General features: G+C 44.6%; 1 protein-coding gene across 3 annotated transcripts in view; it reads left to right on the top strand.

Moving 5' to 3' along the window:
• Nucleotides 1-21,321, top strand: part of GNAS (GNAS complex locus) — a 331,291-nt gene that overhangs the window by 197,349 nt on the left and 112,621 nt on the right. For all 3 annotated transcript variants that reach the window (XM_030211103.1, XM_030211104.1, XM_030211105.1), the window contains exons 3-4: nucleotides 3,475-3,529; nucleotides 7,777-7,896. In XM_030211103.1, the coding sequence (XP_030066963.1) occupies nucleotides 3,475-3,529; nucleotides 7,777-7,896 (175 nt within the window). The remainder of the gene's footprint in view (nucleotides 1-3,474; nucleotides 3,530-7,776; nucleotides 7,897-21,321) is intronic.

The raw sequence follows: 21,321 nt of genomic DNA, 5'->3' as shown, positions 1-21,321 counted from the left end.
AGTGCTGATTTCACTGATGGTATCTGGGAATACAAATAGATGAATGAATTGGGATATAAGTTCAAAAATAGGACTGAACAAAGTCTCCCTCTTGGAGTTGGGTAACTTGGCAGCTCTGCAGCAGTGGGCTGAAAAACAGGGAAGCTGGGCAAGTCACTTTCACTATCTGTTGTCTCTGATACAAACTAGAGATTCCAAGGATAGACTGCCCAAAAGAGTGAGATTTAAGCACAGTGTGTCCAAGATATAAATTTACAAAGTTGTACATGTGAAAAAGGTTCACAAATGGAAAAAGCAAAATAAAATAATTTAGCTTTTTTTTTTTTTTTTTTTAATGCTTCTGAAGGAATATAGGCAGCATGGAGGCAACATTAAGATAGTGTTCAAAGGAATTTACTCAAGTAATTTAGTAGTTAACAGGGTAAATTCTATGAACTGAAAATTTCTCTTCACTTCAGCTCAGATTTTCAAAGGGAAACTTTATATCAGACTGTCCTCACCAGAGACCAGGGCTGCCAAGAGGGGGGCGAAGGCAAAATTCCCTGGGCCTCCAAGGGGGGCCCGGTGCCGTAGTCTCTCTCCCTCTCCTGCTCCCAGGCTGCCGACGGCCACAGTCCCCAGTCTCCATCTGCCTACCCTCAGCTCACTCGACAGCCCTCTTCTGTCTGCCACCAGGCCCCCTGCATTAAAACAAAAGCGCCAGCGAGCAGCTCCTCGTGTCTGTGTGAAAGCGACAGATCACCTTGGCCCTTTCCCTCAGTGTGTCGCTCTTGTCGGATGTAACTTCCTATTTCCGCGAGGGGCACAGTGAGGGAAGGCCAGAGGCGATCTGCCGCTTTCACATAGACGCGAGGCGCTGCTCGTTGGCACTGCCTGTTTAGAGAGAGTTTTTTTTTTTTTAATGCAGGGGGCCCGGTGGCAGACAGAAGGGGACTGTCGAGGGAGCTGAGGGTAGACAGCTGGAGACTGGGGACTGCGACTCCAGCGGCCTGGGAGCAGGAGAGAGAGGAGACAGCAGAAGCAATGGGGGGGGGGGGGGGGGGGGGGGGCAGCGGGAGGGGGTGGGGCGGCCTTGCCCCGGGCCCGGCTCAGTCTCTCGGCGGCCTTGCCAGAGACACAGAAACATGCACAAGTTCATTCACTTTCTAGCTGTCATTTCTAGTGTTGTTCTGCAGCTCATGTTCTCATTCAGGTAGTGCCCCTCCCCCACCAACCCACCATCATGTAAAATTCTGGCATTTGCTGCCAGTCCTTTTCCGCAGCTGACAGCAGACCCTCTTTTTCAACAATCTCCCTCCAGCCCCAGAAAACTGCCTAAGACATAGCTTTTGCAGCTCAGCTCATCCTTCCTGTGACTAGAACCTTCCCCATTGGCTGGATTCTACCACAGCCTCTGCACTGGAAAGGGGGGGAGGAAACGGACGGAATTGAAGAGTTGAAATGGGCTAAACTCTGAAAAATATTCACGTACTTAGCCATTCTTCTGCCTCTGTGTAAAAAATTTTTGAATCCTGAAAATATCCAGACAGTTGGCAATCTTAGTCTCCTGAATCCTGAGCACATCTGACAGAATCCCCCTAAACATTTGGAGATTCATTGTATCCACCGAAGGCCCTGTGAGGCGGGATTACTCCTTTACACCAATTGTGCTGTCTGCTCTGTTGCTGACAAGGGAAAAGACCAACTGAATCAAAGGTAAAGTAGCATGTTGGTAGGGCCGTGCTAGTGGGCTGGGGATTCAGCAAATCCCTGACTGCATGCCACTGGCTGTAAATCTGCTGTTCATAGTTCTTTATTATAATGTAAACCATGTTAAACCATTTCTTCTGTTACACTGTAAGCCACATAGAACGGAACTAGATTTGGATAATGTGGGATACGACTAAAGAAATGGAAACCTGATCTCTTAGGACAGGGATCCCTAATAATCTGACAGGTGAAAATCTTGATCTGTACCAATTGTGTTGTATGCAGAGATGTAAAAATACTCCAAACCTTGCTGGATGAAGAGAACTGAACTTATACCAGTGCTGTGGAAGTGTGTTCATTTTATAGTTGGTGTATTAGAGATTTACCATACAGCAGGGGCGTATCTGCTTGGGGCCTCAGGGGCCTGGGCCCCGCAGATTTTGCCCTGGACCCCCCTACCGCCATCAACCCTCCCCCGCTGCCGTTGCTTACCTTTGCTGGCGGGGGGCCCCAACCCCCGCCAGCCGAGGTCTGCTTCCACCTGCCGCTGCCTTAAAAACTACTTCTTCAGCCGGCGGGGGACCCCAAACCCCCGCCAGCTGCCCCGAGGTGTTTAAAGTTCATCTTCGGCCTCCGTGGCCGTGCTGCTGTTGATAGGAGCTGTTGACTCCACTTCGGAGTCTGACGTCGTACGTTGTACGTGCTGCAACGTCAGACTCCGAAGTGGATTCAACAGCTCCTATCAACAGCAGCACGGCCACGGAGGCCGAAGATGAACTTTAAACACCTCGGGGTGGGGGTTTGGGGGTCCCCCAGCCGGCTGAAGAAGTAGTTTTTAAGGCAGCAGCAGGTGGAAGCGGACCTCGGCTGGCGGGGGTTGGGGCCCCCCGCCAGCAAAGGTAAGCAACGGCAGCGGGGGAGGGTTGGCGGCGGGAGGGGGGTGGAGAGTCATTGGTGGCGGTGGGGGCTCTGACAATGGCGGGGGGGGGGGGGGGGGTCGGTGGCGGCGGGGGGGGGGGGCTAAAATGTGCCCCCTCCCTCTGGCTCTGGCCCCCCCTACCGCCGGAGTCCAGATACGCCCCTGCCAAACAGGGTTGTACACCTGTTTTAACCATCCAGTCACCTTTCCTGCTCTTGAATGTGGTGCAGTAGCTTTACGCTTCTGATGTTTTTATGGGTCTGCATGTCGCTGCTCCCTTCCATGAGACCACTGATCTTGGAAAGTCTGGTCTAATACACTGTGCTGAAAACTGCAGGAGGAAGGAGCTGATGTTTTAATGTCCGCTGGCCATTTTTAGCGTGTCTTAGGCAGGACTAGAAATATATTTGTTTGTCTGTTGCTGGTTTCCTTGTTTTGGTAATATGCTTGTTTTGTCTTTCTTTTCCTATATTTTGAGGTTTCCCCTGAATTTTAGGCACCCAGGTCACCTGGTCCTGCAGGTTTTCTCTGTTCTTGATAGGTCATGTGACCTAATCTGCATGTAAGAGGAGCGGGTTATTGCACATTTAAGCTATTTCAGTGGTGGTGATTCTATATTTGGCCATGTTTGTGGTTTTCCTTTATTCATGTTACATGTTTGGTGCCATTTAATAAGATACTATTCTTCGACTACACGTGTGGGCTTAGACAGAAATATAATAAGAATGTGCAATTATTGCTTTTAATGAAAATGTTGAAATAATTGTGTGCGCAATTCACAGCTTTTGACACAGGGTGATGTTTAAGCTCTGTTTTGTTAAAATGCAAATGATTAAGAACTTTGACATGTGTGTGTCTCTTTGCAGGGAGAAAAAAATGAAAATTCAAGATATAAAAAACAATATCAAAGAGGCCATAGAGGTAAGTGTAATAGTTGAGTTTCATGCAATTCTTCCTTGCATCCTTATGTGTTAGTTCTTGGTAGGTTTCTTAGAATTTGGGCCAGATCAGCTTGGTGGTTCTGCCTACGTTGCACACTACCATGTGGTAAATCTAAATTCCAATTGCGAGCCTGGCTGTAGTGGTAGCACTGACGGCCTCGGGGAGGAGAGTTTCAGCCTAGAGTTTTGCGTGAGAATGGGGACAGGGACTATGGGAAATCTGCGGAATTGGTGACAAAACAGTCATGGATAGGCTTGCTTTTCTGAAGTAGGCTGTGAAAACTGTAAGGCTGTTTATAGCTATTCTACATTCTATTTTAGATTTTTTAATTTATAATTTTTCAATTTGTATTTTGTATTTATTATTTTTTCATTACATTTTATTCTTTAATTTTTTTAGGGCTGCATTTCGTTTAGAACTTGCAGTTGCAATTGATCGTATGATTTAAAGATATGTTTGGGTCCCCCCACCCCCCATTGTAGCTCCTTGTGTCTCTGGGAAATGGAAGGTTAGGTGACTTGCCCAGAGTTACAAGGACCTGCAGTGGGGAGGGGGAAAATAACATACCTTTTAATCACAATTAAAATTTTAATCATAATGCATTCCTAATTAATACCATGGGGACGTGAGGGGATGGGTACAAAGTGAGTGGGGATGAGAGGGAATGGGGGTCAGATTATGTCCCCATGCACACCTAGACTTACACAAATGCCTCAGCTAAAACAAACAAAAAAAAAAAAATGAGTTGCTTACCTCAGGCAACAGGATGAAACAGAACTATTCCACCAGTCCTGTCTCAGCTGGGCTGTCTTCCCTTACAGCAGAGGTAACTCAAACATGTCCTGGGGATCCATAGGCCAGTCAGGTTTTAGGATATCCCTAATGAATGCTTGTGAGAGGTTTGCATGCAGATCTCATGCATATTCATTGGGGATTTCCTGAAAACCCCACTGGCCTGTGGACCCCTTTTGAGTACCCCTGCCTTGCAGCCTCACCACTGCTGCTGACTGGTTCAAATTTCAACAGTTGGTCTGTATCTGATTTTTCAACAATGTTATAAACAAAATAACACAACATTCGCAGCATTTTCAGTTGCTGGATGAACAACCAAGGAATGCAGAACGGAACTGAGTTTTGGCTCTGTAGACGGTTTATTTTTACATAGTTTGAAATGATTGTTTTCTTACAGTACATGTTAATGAGAATATATTTTCTTGCATATTTATCAAAGTAATGCTGATAAATTTTACTATAATTTTATCAAGTTATAATACTTATTTTATGTTTTATTTGAATTTACAAGGTCTTTTAAATGCAGATTGGGTTTGGGGATGGGAAAGAGAACTGTGGGGATGGCGAGGAGACGGTGGTAACACAGTGAGGATGGGGTGGGGATGGGGACCAGACATTGCCTGACATTGCCTGTGACAGGTGCAGGCAGAACTGAGAGTATTCATGTACCAGGGTGCAATAGGGTCGGCTGAGGGAATGCTAGAAAGGGGTAATTGTGAATGCAGGTTCTCGGTGCCCTAACTCGGTATGTTCGTTTTTTTTTTGTTTATCTTTTATTTAACGGCAAAGAATAGCCAGCATGAGCATTACAACTGTCTGTACAGCTAACAGTACGTAACTTGTTCAATATTAAATACTATAGACATCAATAAACAATATTAAGCATCAGTTACCCTCTGGTGTACTCTGATCCGACGGATACTACAGTGGTCAACATCCCTGCTGTGGAAGCTTTTCTAGAATGTAAACACTTCATTCAGTTCCGTCACACACAGCTAATCCAGTAGAGGTCTGTTCTGATTGAACTGGAAGGCCAAAGAAGCGGGAGGAGCCTACCAGACCGAAAAAATGGGAGGAGAAGAGAGGGGAATTAAAGTTTATAATAGGCCTCCACGCATGATTTTTTTTCCCCCCAGAAAATAAAATTGATGTCTTCATTTCTGAAACTTGAATGTTTTATATTAATTGCCCTAATGTTTTGCCAGTCCAATTGAGACGTTAGATTTGGAAACCAGTGCCTCCCTGAAACCAATCAAGCTTTCTATTATGCTGTATTGAGCAAAGTATTGATTAGGCTGTGGTGCTGGTACTCGCCTCATTCCACTACCTTTGAGTGTTCTAGGTCTAGTGATAAGTGACTTGTTCTAGACCCGATTGATTCCACCTGTAGGTAGTATTAGTACCATTGGAATCTAACTGTCCTCAGTTCCATTCCTGTTTGATAGAAAAGTTCATCCATCATTCTGTCCTGATCTTTGTAGCCCCTTTGCTGGATTTTTGTTCTTATTCATTTTATTCTAGTTATCTTTGTGATGTTAAATTATTGCTCCCCCCTCCCAAGTATTTAAACATCATGGTTGGTGTTGGTTCAAACACTGACCGCAGCATTTACATTTATTTCTGGATATTCAGCAGCAGGCTGTACCCAGACGCACTAAATAGCTAGGTATGAGGTGGCTGCCCGAGGTTTTCTAGTACTGCTGATATTTAGCACGGTACCTGGTTATCTTTGGCTCTGCACCCTGGTCTGTTCCAAGACTATCCGGCTAAGTGCTGAAGCAGTTAGTGTAAACTTTCAGCAGCTTCAGTTAATGCTGCAGAAAATGAATGGCTGGCCTGGTGCCCAGTAAGCATATCTGGGTTTAAAAAAGGTTTGGACAAGTTCCTGGAGGAAAAGTCCATAGTCTGTTATTGAGAGAGACATGAGGGGAAGTCACTGGGATTGGTAGCATGGAATGTTGCTACAATTTGGGTTTCTGTCAAGTACTTGTGACCTGGATTGGCCACTGTTAGAAGCAGGATACTGGGCTAGATGGACCGTTGGTCTTGACCCATTGTGGCTATTACGGTCTTACTTGAGAGGCGCTTTTCCAGGCAGGAGCTGCTTCTACCTGTATAAATGCCACTGGATATTGACCCCTCTATCGTATCTGACATCTATACATGTGTAGAAGATAAGAGGATTTCTGTCCAGCCTGTGTCTTTTGGATGCTTGCACTTGAAAGCCTGTCAAGAGTTTTTACACTCTTGTTTGTACCTGAGATAATGAAGGGTTAAATGACTTTACACAAGGTCACAAGGAGCTTCAGTGAAGTTTCAATGCTGCCTTCCCCAGTTATCAGCCTGATGGTTTAACTGCTAGGCTGCTACACCATGACTGCCCTTTTTGTTTATTTTTAATTAAAGTTAAAAGTGTGTAGAGAATTTGGTGTTCTCTGTTCTTTTCTTGAATTTCTCAAGTAGTGCTAGCTGGTGGTTGTTAGATGTGCTTGTCTTAGTAGGGAAAGTGGTTATTGAAACATTGTTTCTCTCTAAATATAGCATTCTAATAGTAGCTTCTTCCCCTTTCCTTTTTTTGGAGTTCTCTTTTCTGTGCCACTGTCCAAGAGGAACTGAGGATAGTTAGTCCCAACAGTTCTAGTGCCACCTACTGGTGTTTCAGTTTAATGGGATCTTTAAGCTAGAACTTGAGTAGACTATCTCAGATGTAACCCATGCAACAGGTGGGGACTTAGCAGTGTGGTTCTGTTGAAATGCTGTAAATAATTATCCTTTAAATGCCATTCTAGCTGGATAAGGCTGAAGTTGCTCCTAAAATGTGCTTTTATGTGCACTGGCGTGCCTGTGCTTTAGTCCAGGGCTTCTTCCTAGCCTATGTCAGTTGAGTACCTGTAGGGCCCAATTTGAAGCCAGTCAGATTTGCTTTTGTAGACTATTGGTCTTTTCTGCCACTGAATGGTTGGAGAGAAGGTACCAGCATCCTGACTTCTGTACAGTACATACTTGGAGCAATGGGTATTGGGGACAGCAATGAGCCCCCCCCCCCCCTAAAAAAAAAAAAAAAAAGACAAAAAAAACACACATTCAAACCTACCTTACAATGCCCTGGTTGCAGCCACTATTCTGAAGCTGCATATGGGCAGTAGCGAATAAGGATTGCTCGTTAAGGTGAGCCAGGGGGTGTGTCTGTGAGGGGTTTGTTACTATTCAGGAGTTCTTCTGAGGGGGGCTTTTCAGGATTGGGGAATGCTCTTGGGGCCTTTGGGAGAAGGGTAGATGCTCTTTGAGCCTTCAGAAATGACAGATTTTGGAGCAGTGGACAGTGCCTCCTCCCATGTAGTCTGTTTCTCTGAGGATACACTGTACTCCCATTAAGTCATCCACCTAGCTTAGTTTGTTTAATTTTCTGTTCATGTAATATTTTTTTTTTTCAGACAATAGTGACAGCCATGAACAATTTGGCACCTCCTGTTGAATTATCCAATCCACAAAACCAGTATCGAATTGACTACATCTTAAATTTAGCCAACCAGAAAGACTTTGAATTTTCTTCGGTAAGTAGAGGTCAAGATTCTTATAAACATGTTGTACTGTGGTCTTTCACCCTTCATCCAAAGGAAAAGAAGTCAATTAAACTAGAATTAGTAACTTACGCTGGCTGAGAGCATGATATTGGTAAGTAAAATTACAAATGTTATTAAATGTGGTATTGTCTGAAAGTGCTTTATGTACCTTTGATAACAAACTATTGTCCTATAAGGCAGTCCAAGTACATTCTCTGCTAAATGCTCAAATTCTGCTAGAACAAGTGCTCACTGTAACAAGTTCTCACACTCCAAACTTGTTAATTGTAAAAAGGCATAATTGAATATCTCTGTGCTTTCCAGTGCTTGCTGTTCAAACAGTTGTAATTTTGTTAACAAAAATTTTTTTTAAAGTGGTAGAGTAAATCCTCTCTGGTTGCAGCTTTGGTACTAGGCTCCTGTCTGCAGCTTTGGTTCTAGGCTTTTGCCTGCAGCTTTGGTTCTAGGCTTCTGTTTGATTGATTTTGTGTCCTTCAAAGTTCATATTTATATGTATTTTCCAGTTTTAAATTTTGGAAGGGCAATGCTTTCTCTTCATTGTTGTGACTTTTGGCAGTGGTTTGTTAGAAATAAAGGGCCTCTTTTACCAAGCTGCGGCAAAATGGGGCCTGCGCTGGCATTGGCGTATGTTTCTCATGCGGGCTGAGGTCCCCTTGTACCATAGGGGCTAAAAGGGAAGTTTCTGTTTCCTGCAGGAAATGTCCGTGCAGCAAGTAAAGCACTTACTTTTTTTTGGGGGGGGGGGGGGGGTAGGGGCTCCCACGCTAACCCGGTGGTAACTGAGCACCACGGTACACTCCGGTCCTACAAAAATAAATATGATGGCGCACTAGAGGTGTGGGAAGTGCCGTCGGGCTGCTGTGGTTGCCCGGCGGTACTTCCTGTTTAGTGAGCTTAGTAAAAGGGGCCCATACTGAAGTAAGATGAGATATACTTTGTCCTTGGGGAAGAGCTATTTGCTGTCTTTGAGTGTGGCTTGGGAACCTCTACCATTGTCCTACCTAGAGTATAATTTTTCAATTTTTGCGCCTCACCCCCAACCCCCCCCCCCCATTCTGTTCTTCCTCTCCCTCCACTGTTCTGCCCCCTTCTCCCTTTGTTCTCTCCGGTGAGGTCCAACTTCCATAAACTGAACTGGAGCTAGGAAAGCTTCCTGCATCCAGGACTGCACTCACTGAAATGGGCTTCTTTGCGCATGAGAGGAACCTGGCCCTTTTCTGCGTTGCAGTGTCTAAGTCCCTGTTGTCTGTGATCAATAGCCCCGTGAGAGAGTTTATCAAAGCTCGTAAAATTTATATGCCGCCCTGGGAATGCAACCAAGTTTGAATTAAAGTTACTGGCTTTTAATAACCAAAATTCCAAGTCTAATTGAGCTGTGGTTGCCAATCTCAGCACTAATTGACAAAGAGAAACCCCTTGTCAATTAGTGCTGAGATTGGCAACCACCGCTCAAGTTGCAATTTCTTTTCTGTCCCCACTGTCTTCCTTACAGTCTCTTTTGATTTTACCTAAGTCTTGTTCAGACGTTATTCCATACTCCATGGTTTAAGACCACCAGTTGCATCATCCCCCAAATTCTATAAAAGTCGCCAAAAATTGTATGTGCAAATTTAGATGCATTCCTGAAATTTAATAGAATGAGCCAGTTAGTGCCAATAATTGGCTTTTAAACAAGCAATTATTGGAATTAATTAGATTTAATTCTGACCTATGTTCATAAAATTAGGCATGGGATCCGCACCTAAAATTTAAGAATGCCCCAAAGAAGGGGGTGTAGAAATGGGAGGATCATGGGCATTTTGGGGCAGAATAGGAGCGTGGTTTTGAGTTACTTGCGTGATTACAGACTATAGGTATTCTGCACGCAGTAAATGCACCACTGCTATAGAAACTGTTAATATTATTTCTGGTATCTAGTGCTCCTTTTACTAATCAGGTGAAACTACATACGCATGTGTTGAGGTGTCATTGTTTCTGCCTGTGGATTATAACTTTTCCATCATTTTCATTTCATTTATTAAATTTTTGTGCTGCTTCTGTCCTGGAATTGTAAAGTGGAATGTAACATCAACATCTATTAAACTACTAATGATAACTTAGAAATCAAAAGTAGTGCTGTAAATAAAACAGAATAATTATGAAATCTGGAAGGATTATGAAAAAAAAAATCCCCACAAACGTACATTTGGCCATTTAAATCCAGTGGACCTGGCTGAAGAATACACAAATTTGAGTAATAACTAAAATACACGACAAAAATTCCGTAAATTATTGAAAACTAACCTATTCAACAAAGCATACTACAGTAATCCTTCCTAAATACCAGTTAATCAAAATTTTATGCCGAATCTTCACTAAACATAATTCTGTACTTCCCGATTGTCATACTTATCAACAAGATTGAAGTTTAATATTTCTGATTGTTCAAGTTAACCTATCACGATTGAAGTTAATCCAACATCTCTTATTTCTGATTATGAAAATGCACTTTCTGTAACTGTATTCCTAATCCTCTCTGTCTCCTTCACCCTTAAATATGTATTTCTCTTCCGGAGTTGGTGATAACCATTGTGGAAAATGTAAGCCACATTGAGCCTGCAAATAGGTGGGAAAATGTGGGATGCAAATGCTATAAATAAATAAATACCCCTAAATCAACTTCAAATCGATAAAAGTGGCAGCTATTGCTAAAGGAAGCCAGAAAATCCAATGCTGCTGTATAAGGAAACTGAGTTTAAATGTAAACCGGGGAAGTATGGAATAAGCAAGCAGTTAAAACACCTCTATATCAACAGGAGTTGTCAATTTAAAGTAGTGCAAGTAATCTTTCTCTGGGCAAACATTTCTGCTCTCCCATTCATACAGTTTTTCATTGGTTGACATTGTAAAAAAAAAAAAAAACCTTAACAGCAAACAAACATTTTTTTAAAGTAGAAAAGCATGATTTTGAGTAGTCATTAGCTGACAATAAGCTACTATTGAGAGAGAAGCCCAGGAACTCACATATCTATCAAGCAATCCAAAAAAAAATGCCAATCAAACAAAGAGCATTTGCTAGTTATAAATAGCAAAGGAGAATGGCATGAATAGGCAGACACAATGATGTCTGAAACATTAGGAGAACAGAGAACGTGGTAGAAAAATGTCTAATTTTATTTGCATGATGCTCTCTGAAAAATTGGTCACAGAAATGTACTGTATGTAGAGAGTTGCTGTGTGGTTGCTCTCTGAAGTTACTGCCTCACCTTTCCTGGATTTTGAGACCATCTTAGAAGGATCCATTTTTGATATACCTGGCTTTTCAAAGTTTCTACAATAATGGAGGAGGAGTGGTCTAGTGGTTAGGGTGGTGGACTTTTGGTCCCCGGGGAACTGAGGAACTGAGTTCGATTCCCACTTCAGGCACAGGCAACTCCTTGTGACTCTGGGCAAGTCACTTAGCTCTCCATTGCCCCATGTAAGCCACATTGAGCCTGCCATGAGTGGGAAAGCGCAGGGTACAAATGTTAACAAAAATAAAATAGATACTATTGGAGATTCTACATGGAATGTTGCTACTATTGGAGATTCTACATGGAATGTTGCTATTCCACTAGCAACATTCCAAGTAGAAGGCTGCGCAGGCTTCTGTTTCTGTGAGTCTGACGTCCTGCACATACGTGCAGGACGTCAGACTCGCAGAAGCAGAAGCCTGCGCGGCCACATTGGTGATCTGCAAGGGCCGACTTCTACATGGAATGTTGCTAGTGGAATAGCAACATTCCATGTAGAATCTCAAATAGTAGCAACAGTGGAGGAGTGGCCTAGTGGTTAGGGTGGTGGACTTTGGTCCTGGGGAACTGAGGAACTGAGTTCGATTCCCACTTCAGGCACAGGCAGCTCCTTGTGACTCTGGGCAAGTCACTTAGCTCTCCATTGCCCCATGTAAGCCGCATTGAGCCTGCCATGAGTGGGAAAGCGCAGGGTACAAATGTAACATAAATAAATGTGCTGATGTATGCTGTTCTGTCCAACAGATTTCTTTACAATGACATGTTCAGTTCTGAAGTTTCACCCTAGTCCCAGGCACCACTCAGTGTAATACATACAGACCTACAAAGTATATACTTTCTTTAAACAAGAATATTCATACTTTGTGTGCTGTTCAGTAGGCTAGAATTGGCAGCACTATATTCTCTGCAACCAGCAGGGCTGTTGATTTAATGCGCTTTAATGTGATTAATCGCGTCAATAAATTTTTTAAACTTGCACTAATAATTTTAATTTGATCGCATCATGATGCTTTTTCCTACCCTTGCCCCCTCCCTCCCCAGTGCTCCTGCAGCTTGTTCTCTCCTACCTGCCACAGTACACTGGCAGCCTTTTCTCTCCTGCCACCTCGCTCTCTGGCAACTCATCCCGCCCGCCGCCCTCAGAACTTGCCAACACACAGCAGCATTAAGAACACGCTGTTCCACTCCTCTCTGTAACCGGAGCCCTCTCTCTCTAGCGTCCCGCCTTCTCTGATGAAACTTCCTGTTTCCTGCTGCAGGAGTCGGACGCTAGAGAGGAGATGGTGCCCACGGGGTGGGAGGAGAGACCGGAAAAGTTGGTGCCCGGGAAGGAGAGACAGAAGGAGAGAGGAGATGGTGCTATGGGTGAATATAAGGAGGAAGAAAAATGGCAGAAAGTTGATTGTGAAAGATGTTATAGGAGAAGTGAAGAAGAGAGGAGTAGAGAAAATAAATAGTGAGGATAGAGGAGGCCCTGAAAATTGAGTTCAGAGCACAGTCAGAGGAACAGAACCAGAGACAAGGGAAGAAGATGATTAGAAAAATAAAATCACCAGACAACATTGGAAAGAAAATTTATTTTATTTTCAGTTTACTAACTGAAGTACATTGTCTGTTTTGAAAATTGACATCTGCAGTCTATATTTTGCACTATACAGGTGAAAATGTGAGGGGGACACACGGTATGCGACCAACCATGCGATTAAAAAGTTTGATCATGATTGCCTGTTTTATTAAAAACTTTACTCGGTGAGCAGCACTAGTAATTAGGGATATAAATTTGCTAAGAAAGTTTGCATTGATTTCATATAGATTTGTCTATAACATCCAGAATGTTCAATCAGTCCATATTCCATGGGTTTGGGAGAAACAAAATACATGGCAAAGATCTTAATTCCTTAGGCAAGGCAGTAGATGGGAATAAAATTGAGATGCATGCATTGTAGTATTAAGGCTTCATTTCTGAAATAGGCTATTCTGCTTACTGTTTTAGGGGCCCTTTTACTGAGCTGCGGGGGAAAAAGGGCCCGGCAATAGTGGCAGGGGCTGTTTTTCCTGCATGCTTGGCGCCTTTTTTACCACAGCGGGTAACCCCCCCCCCCCCTCAAAAAAAATGGCCATTCGGTGGGAAGCACTTACCATTGAGGTAACAGTAAGGGCTCCCGCAGTAATCCGACGGTAACCGGGTAGCGTTCAGCGATGGCCAGTTACCGCTGGGTTAGCGCCGCACTAGACAAGAAAAAAAAATTTCAGGGGAGCACTAGAAATGGTGTAATGGTCAACCTGGAACTACTGCTGATGGCTGCGTTGCCAGTAGTACTTCAGTCTTAGCGTAAAGTAAGCTCACGTTGGGCTTACCGCCGCTCTGTAAAAGGGCCCCTTAGATTCTTTAATTTGTAATTTGTCAATTTATCTGTTGTATTTGTTATGTTTTCATTAATTTATATTCTTTATTTAGGGCTGCATTTTGATTAAAATTTGTAATTGCGATTGCACAATTAAAGGTGTGTTACATATTTTCTCACTGCAGCTCCTTGTGATTCTGGGCAATAGAGGGTTAAGTGACTTGCCCAGAGTCACAAGGAGCTGCAGTGAGAAAAAAAAAAAGAAATAGCATACCTTTTAATTGGGTGATTAATCTCAATTAAAATTTTAATCAAAATGCAGCCCAACTTTTTTTTTTTTTTTTAAATGTATTGCTGGGCTACTGCTGCATTATTTTATTTAAAATATTTGTACCTGCTGTATCTCAAAAGTCAAAGCAGTTAACCAACACACAGAGGAAAAGTGAAAAACTAAAACAAAATCACATGAAAAGCATAACAAATTTATATAATAGAATGATCAAACAAAATCAAATATAGCAAAATGTATATTCTGCTGTGCAACTTTCTTTCCCCTCTTGCAAACGCTGTTTGACGGTATGAGAATGCTAACTTGGAAACGTCCCATTGGTCTTCCGGACAGTAGCTGGTCCTAGAGGAGGCACGAATTGTGCAGTTGGTGAAAGGCGGGTCCTTTCTGCCTTTCTATTGCAGTCAGAGGGGTAGACTACCCTTGACCCAGGGGCGTAGCCAGACAACAGATTTTGGGTGGGCCTAGGCAAGAAATGGGTGGGGACTAAGTGTTCTCCCCCTCCCCCCCCCCCCCCCCCCCCCCCAAAACCACCACCAAAATATCTGAATTGACGGGAAAACGTTTCTTTCCACCTTAGCAGGCTTCAGCAGGCATGTGCTGAAAAATGAGCATGCTCAGGTGCCGGTATCGTGGAGAGTAGCACTTTCGTTACCATCAGGGGGAAGTCTTCAGCTGGCCAAGCTTGGGATCCCCACCAGCTACCACTAAATGTGTGCTACTGCTGGGTGGGCCTGAGCCCTAAATGGGTGGGCCCCGGCCCACCCAGGTCCACCTGTGGCTGCGCCACTGCCTTGACCTGTGCTTCATCGATTCAGTAATAGACCTGGAAGAGGAGAGGAGAAGAGAGAGGAGCAAAAATGATATAAGATGGGGAAAGAGGAAAGACATGAGTGAGGAAATCGGGACTAAGAAGAAATGATAGTAAAGTATAAAATGTGATTTGAAGAGGTGAAAAAAAATGTGAAGATAAATGGACAGAGAAAGAGAAAACAGATTATTAGTAGATGAAGAGAAAAGGCCAATTACAAGAGGATTGGGGGAATGTTTTAATCGTTATCTGTTTGTTTAAATATGCCACAATCGTTTTGACCAGCTGCCATTCAGAAAACACAACTTCAATACTGTGCTATGCAAAAACATGGGAGTAAAATTATTCCCGGTGAGAGGAAGACATTTTTTTTCCAAACATGAAACTTCAGAATAATTTGCTTCTTTTTTTTATACTAGCTAAGTATACATATTATAGTACTCCATGATGATTTGTTTCTGCAGCTAATTAGGGTGATGGAAACCCAGTATTTGTGTATTTTTAATTTATATACACGTTTTTCAACCATTTGTATATCACCCGCATCCCAACACAAGATGCAGATTATCCTACTTCCATGTTAGCAGTTTCTCAAATCTTAACACTCCTTTACATGCTTTTGTTTCAAAAGGTAGTTTCCTTGTCATCAAGCAGATGCAGCCATTACAGATGGGTTGTGTCCATCAACCAGCAGAGGGAGATAGAGAGCACACTTTTTTCAGTGCCTCGTACCAGCTTGCTCCACTACCTCTCTTCAGTATTCTCTATCTCCCCTAGCAGAGTGGCTGCAGCTTCTTCGAGCTCCATCTAAAATCTGCCTGGAGGTTGCTCCTTTGCTTTTGCCAGTTGTTAGCAGGGGTGTTGGAGGCTATAGCAGCTTCACTTTAAAGGCACATAGGTTCGCCCTTTCCCTGCCTTTCCCACTCACCTGAGCCTCCGGAGTTCTATTTACCTCTGCTTTCCTCATAGCTTTAAAAAAAAAAGGGAACAGAGGTTTTTCCTTACCTTTTTCTGTGGGACCAGAGCTGTGATACTCGGTCCAGTGAGGTAGGAGTGTTTTCTGACTCCTCCGGGGTGGGCCCGCGATCGGGGCGATTTTGGCGCAAACCGCCATTTTGAATTTTGCCGCCGTTTTCGGCGATGGCTGCGGAGACAGTAAAGCGCTGTTCCAAGTGTGGCAAGCGCAGATCAGCAGCAGGGCTTTGTAAATCGTGCTGTACAAACGTTAGAGCCGGCCCAAGCATGGCGAGCGACGATTCTTCGCGCTCTGAGCTGGCAGCGGACGCCATTTTGAATTTACCACATGGCGCGACCTCCGCTGAGACGGAGAGTCTTGAGCCCGGGGGGAGGCCTCAGAGTGAGGCTGATATGGGAGCTACTAGCCCCGGCAGAGATCCAGGTGCCCAGGTTGAGTTTTTCTCCCCAGATTTTGTCTTATTAATGCATAAAGCATACATGCTTAAAAGAGATCTCCCACAAAGTCCGGCACGGGCCTCTTCTAATGCCCCCCCCCCCCCCCCGGTGGATTCTATACTGGGTATGCCCTCTGAGGCGTTATTCCCTGATAATTGGCAGAATATAAAGCGCAGAAGGGCTCATTCCCCTTCAGAGAGTGCTGCACCTCCTTCCCCCCCCCCCCCCCCCCCCCCCCCCCCCCCGTGGTCAGGCTGCGAGGATTCAGAGGACTCTGGCTGGCCTTCATGGTCTGAGGAGCCAGAGTCTGGTGCAGAAGTGACTCAGGATCTGGACGATCCCTCCGCGGTGAGGATTTTCCACCGTGATGAGCTGCCAGCGCTCATTTCTGATGCCCTGCAGGCTCCCTCTATTCAGGACCCTGCCAGTGGCACAGCCTCCTCTGTGAATCCTAGGATGGCTAGTACCAAAAAGCCTGCTCGAGCCTTTCCTTTGCATGACTCCATCCAAGAGCTTATTTCGGCTCAATGGGCTGACCCCGAGGGACCTTTGAAGGTTTCCAGGGCTATGGGGCAATTATACCCTCTGAGTGAGGAGCATATGGCTCGCTTTGCTATGCCTAAAGTGTCACAGCTGTGACAAAGAGAACTACCCTCCCTGTTGAAGGAGGTATTGCCCTGAAGGATATTCAAGACCGTAGACTGGAATCAGCACTTAAACGGTCATTTGAAATTGCAGGTCTCACTATTCGGGCGTTTGCATGCAGTTGTTATGCTGCTAGAGCCTGCCTGACTTGGTTGCAACAGGCAGTGGAACAGCCCGGTGATGGAGCGGAGCCCTTTTCAGATGTGGCTCCGCGGATGGAGTCGGCCTTGTCCTTTCTTGCTGACGCCCTTTATGATATTGTCATAGCTTCGACTAAACACATGGCAGTAGCAGTGGCGGCTCACCGTCTTCTTTGGCTACGGCATTGGGCGGCGGACATGGCCTCTAAGCAAAGGTTGGTGAAGTTGCCCTTTCAAGGCCTTCTCCTGTTTGGTGAGGAGTTGAAGAAAATTGTGAAGGGCCTGGGTGAGGCTAAATCCCAGCGCTTGCCCGAAGATAGGCCTCGGCCTTCCTCTAAGGGTGCGGCAGTCCACTCCTCTTACAGACTTCGCTTCCGTGAAGCTCGAAGGTACCGCCCGGGGCGTTCTGCTGGGTTCACTTCTCGTGCTCGTTTTCAGCAGAGGAACTCCTTTCGCTCGGACAAACGTTCCACAGCCACTGGCTCAAGGCCTGGAGTTCAGGGGCGACCCTCTCAATGATGGTGCGCCGGCCCTCTCCTTGAGTCCTGTCATCGGAGGACGTCTTTCCCTCTTTGCCGAGGAGTGGGCCAACATTTCCTCAGATCAGTGGGTCTTGGACCTGATCAGAGACGGTTACAGAATAGAATTCGTCGGCAGTTAAGCCGAATTCCTTGCGCCAGCAGTTCTATTGGTAGGGCAAACAAAAGTGGGGGACATCAGGCAGCCCTGGCGCACCCCCCTCCCCAGCAAAAAGGACTCTGATTCTTCTCCATTAACCATAGTTTGACTTGAGGGGGCAACCTATAAGGATCTAACTCACTGTCTGTATTGCCCTCTTAATCCCATCTTCTGCATTACTAAAAACAAAAATTCCCACTCAACCCTGTCAAAAGCTTTTTCAATATCGATTGCGACATACATAGACTGAAGTTTATCATGCTGGATCCGGGCTATTAGATTGACTGCCCGCCGCACATTATCCCCCAACAATCTGCCATGTATGAACCTAGTTTGATCGCAGTGTACTAATTTAGGCAGATATCTCTCCAACCGAGCTGCTAAAATCTTAGCAAAAATTTTTATGTCAACAATACTACTACCTTGGCTTTATACATACTATTGGAAAGCGAAATCCCCTCTTTAATTGAGTTGAACAGTTTGGCTAAAAATGGGGCAAAAGCTGGGGCCAATGGTTTATAATAATCTGCCGGAAAACCATCGTCTCCTGCTGCTTTACCCGGTTTTAAGCTCTTAATAGCTGGCTCCATTTCCTCCCTGTCAATATCTCTGTTTTAGCCACAACTGATCCATTTCTGGCAGTTGAGGAAGAGATAACCTGTCAAGGTAGCTACGCATATTTGGCTCTGAAGTAGTACGTTCAGAAGTATATAATCGTTCATAAAAGTTTTTGAATTTGGCTGCTATGGCTTGGTTAGAAAAGATACCACTGCCCTCTGAATCTTTTTAAAGAACGGACCCACCTGAATTGCCTTTGCTTTTTAAGCTGCCAAGCTAAAAGTTTACCTGATTTTGTTATGTTCTAAGTATTGATATTGTGCCCTTGCCAACAAATACTCCATGTGGTGTGTATCAATCAAGTCTGGTTGTTGTTTTGCTTTAGTCAGCTTACTCAGAACTGCTGGATTCCCAGTACACATGTGAATGGCCTGAAGTGACTCAATTTCAGCTGACAGGGTCTCTCTACGTTGTTCCCTCTCTTTTCTTTTCAGTCTCGCTCCGTTTTGAATAAGTAGCCCTCTCATGTGAGGGGAGACACCTTCAGTGTCATTCAAAGAAAGACATTGGACCCACTCTATAACCAATGCTGAATGTCTCTTTGTGCTAATAGCTGTACATTAGCCCTCCAAGCAGAACTCTTAACCCCTGCTCTTTGCCAGGACCCTACCACCAGAGCATGGTCAGATTGCACGATTGGGTGCAGCCTGAGGTCCATCCACTCTCCCATTTATGAGACTGAATCCACCATATAATCTAATTGTGAATAAGATTGACGTTGGGCCGAGTAGTACGCATAACGACGTGCACTTTTGTTCTGTTCAAAGATCCACTAAATTCCATTTATTTAATAGGGCCCGGAGACGTTTACCATCATGAGTGGAAGCTCTAGAGCCTCTACTCGAGGAGTCCAAAGGTCTAGTAGTACAATTAAAATCACCCGCTATAAATAAAAACCCCCTCCTCATGTGGTAGGAAAGTTTTAAATGCCTTCTCAGAAAATTGGTGTATAGCTTCTACTGGTGCATATATGTTAAGAATTGCTAGATTATACTAAATGATGAAGGCTATCTCCTTCTAACTCTATCATCAAATAACACACTTAAATATGGAGGAGATATCGAAATAACACAATCGGTATATTTATTGACCAGAGAATGAATCTTCAGATTAAAGAGATGTTGCCTCTAGAAACCCCCGGCTCTATATATGCAGAGCTCACGAGGGCTGGGCTGCTTCATCATTGGCAACACCCCTAATTTTAAGAACTTGTCCCCATACATGTGCTCAAATACTCTTTTTTTTATTAATATATATTTTTCTTTTTTTACTCTAGCACACAGTGGGTATTATATAGTTAAGCTTGAGGACTACTTAGCTTTGCACGGTCCAGTCCTTCCTTTGTTAGTTTTACGCTGAGAACTGAACGCGACCAAGACCAACGGTGGCCAGCGTTTCGTCACCTGCTTCAGGGTCAAATGGTCTGCATCTATCTCAGCTGAAGGATCAACCACTTCTTGGTCCGTTAGAAGTGGTTGATCAAGACGCAGTTTTAAAATGTATTTTTTATAGCATCTAAGTGTTTCTATTCATAGTTTGGTATGAGACAGTCATCTCTGTTTGACCCCGGATGCAGGCGCATGAGCGCCGAAACATATCCTGTGTTGGGTCTTTTGGTTAAAGGACTCTTGATTGTTCCAATCCTGAAGGCCCTTTTGTGCTTTTTTTTCTGTGTTGGGCCATGGTTATACTAGTAATATCTTTACTGATGTTTCACCTTCACATGGTTGTTGTACAAAAAATGTTAACCTATGACACTTATCAGATAATCAATAGACAAGATGCAGGTGCTGCTTTATTATCACACTAGCCGTTAAGCCCGTAAAAACGGGCGACTATTGCAGCCCTTCTCTCTCCCCTGGCCTCACCCCGTCTACCGATCCTCCCCCCATGTCCAGCAACCCTCCTCTGTGCCCTGCTCTCACCCCAAGTCCAGCAACCATGGCCTCTCCCCCCTGCCCTCCCCCCATGTCCAGCTACCCTCATCGCCGCCGCTCCCTCCCCCCTCCGTGCCGGGCCCCCTGCACTGACCTGACAGCGCCTCTCACCTCCGTGTGAAAGCGCTACAGGTAGCAGCAGATCGCTCTGCTGCTGCCTGCAGCGCTTCCACACGGAGGTGAGAGGCGCTGTCAGGGCAGTGCAGGGGGCCCGATAAGGAGGGGGGTGGGGGGGGGGGTAGAGGTTGTTTCGCGCGATGTTCCTTTCCAGGCGGCAGCGGTGGCATCCTACAGTTCGACTCCGTTTCCCTCTCTGTTCCGGCCTCTGACGTCTTGACGAGAGGGTGGGACAGAGAGGGAAGTCTGTACTGCGCATTTGCAAGTGAGTACAGTCACTTGCCATTTATATGTTTGATTAATATCCATTTCTAAGTTGCGTTTGAGTTCTACACCCTTTCCTTGGGTCAGAGCTACCGTGCTTTGAAATATTCCACTGTCTCTAATTCAGGCTAGGATATGTAACCGTCTGCCGGCACACTGCTTTTCCTTGCATGTGCAGTATTTATAGAACATTCAAGCCATCTTTTGCCTTAGCAGCACACTTAGGAAAAATAATTAACAGGTTTCTCCCCCTTAGGATTATGTGAACTAAGCTACAGTCTCATCGGAGCTCATTTGAGTCCAGGTTATATTCCTCTGGTAACTGTGGAATAGAACCTGTGGAATAATTAAGGTGAATTAAATCAGCAGAAGCAGCAGGGAGCCCCAGAATTTAAAACTCTCAGTGGGTGGGTGCTAATTGAAATGTTGAGTCTTTTCTCTGCTTCAGTCTGAAACATTTAGATGCTGCTTGCATTTTTACAAATAAAATCTGTACCAAACGAGATGATGAATGAGAATACATAGCCTACTGGTAGCGTGCATGCACATGGCAACCAGTCAGCACTTCCTGCAAAAGGGGGGGGGGGGGGGTGGAATGACCAGGTATGCGGGTAGTCAGGTTTTTCAAGTTTTGCTTTGGAAAATGTCATCATACAGGAAAATTCTATTTAACAGCACTAAAAATAAAGAGAAGTGCCCACCTGTCTCTTGTGGCTTCAAGCCTTTCCACAGAGCCCAATCTTAGAAAGCTATGAAAGTTCCTAGCTAAGTTAGGTATATAACAGCTTGAAATGAGAAACTTACTGTTACCCCCTCCCCCGTTTGTTACTCAAATCAGCAAAAAAAAAAAAAAAAAAAATGAGGAA

Source organism: Microcaecilia unicolor, chromosome 8 (assembly GCF_901765095.1).
Source record: "Microcaecilia unicolor chromosome 8, aMicUni1.1, whole genome shotgun sequence".
NCBI lineage: Eukaryota > Metazoa > Chordata > Amphibia > Gymnophiona > Siphonopidae > Microcaecilia > Microcaecilia unicolor.
This window is presented reverse-complemented; position numbering and strand designations above follow the sequence as displayed.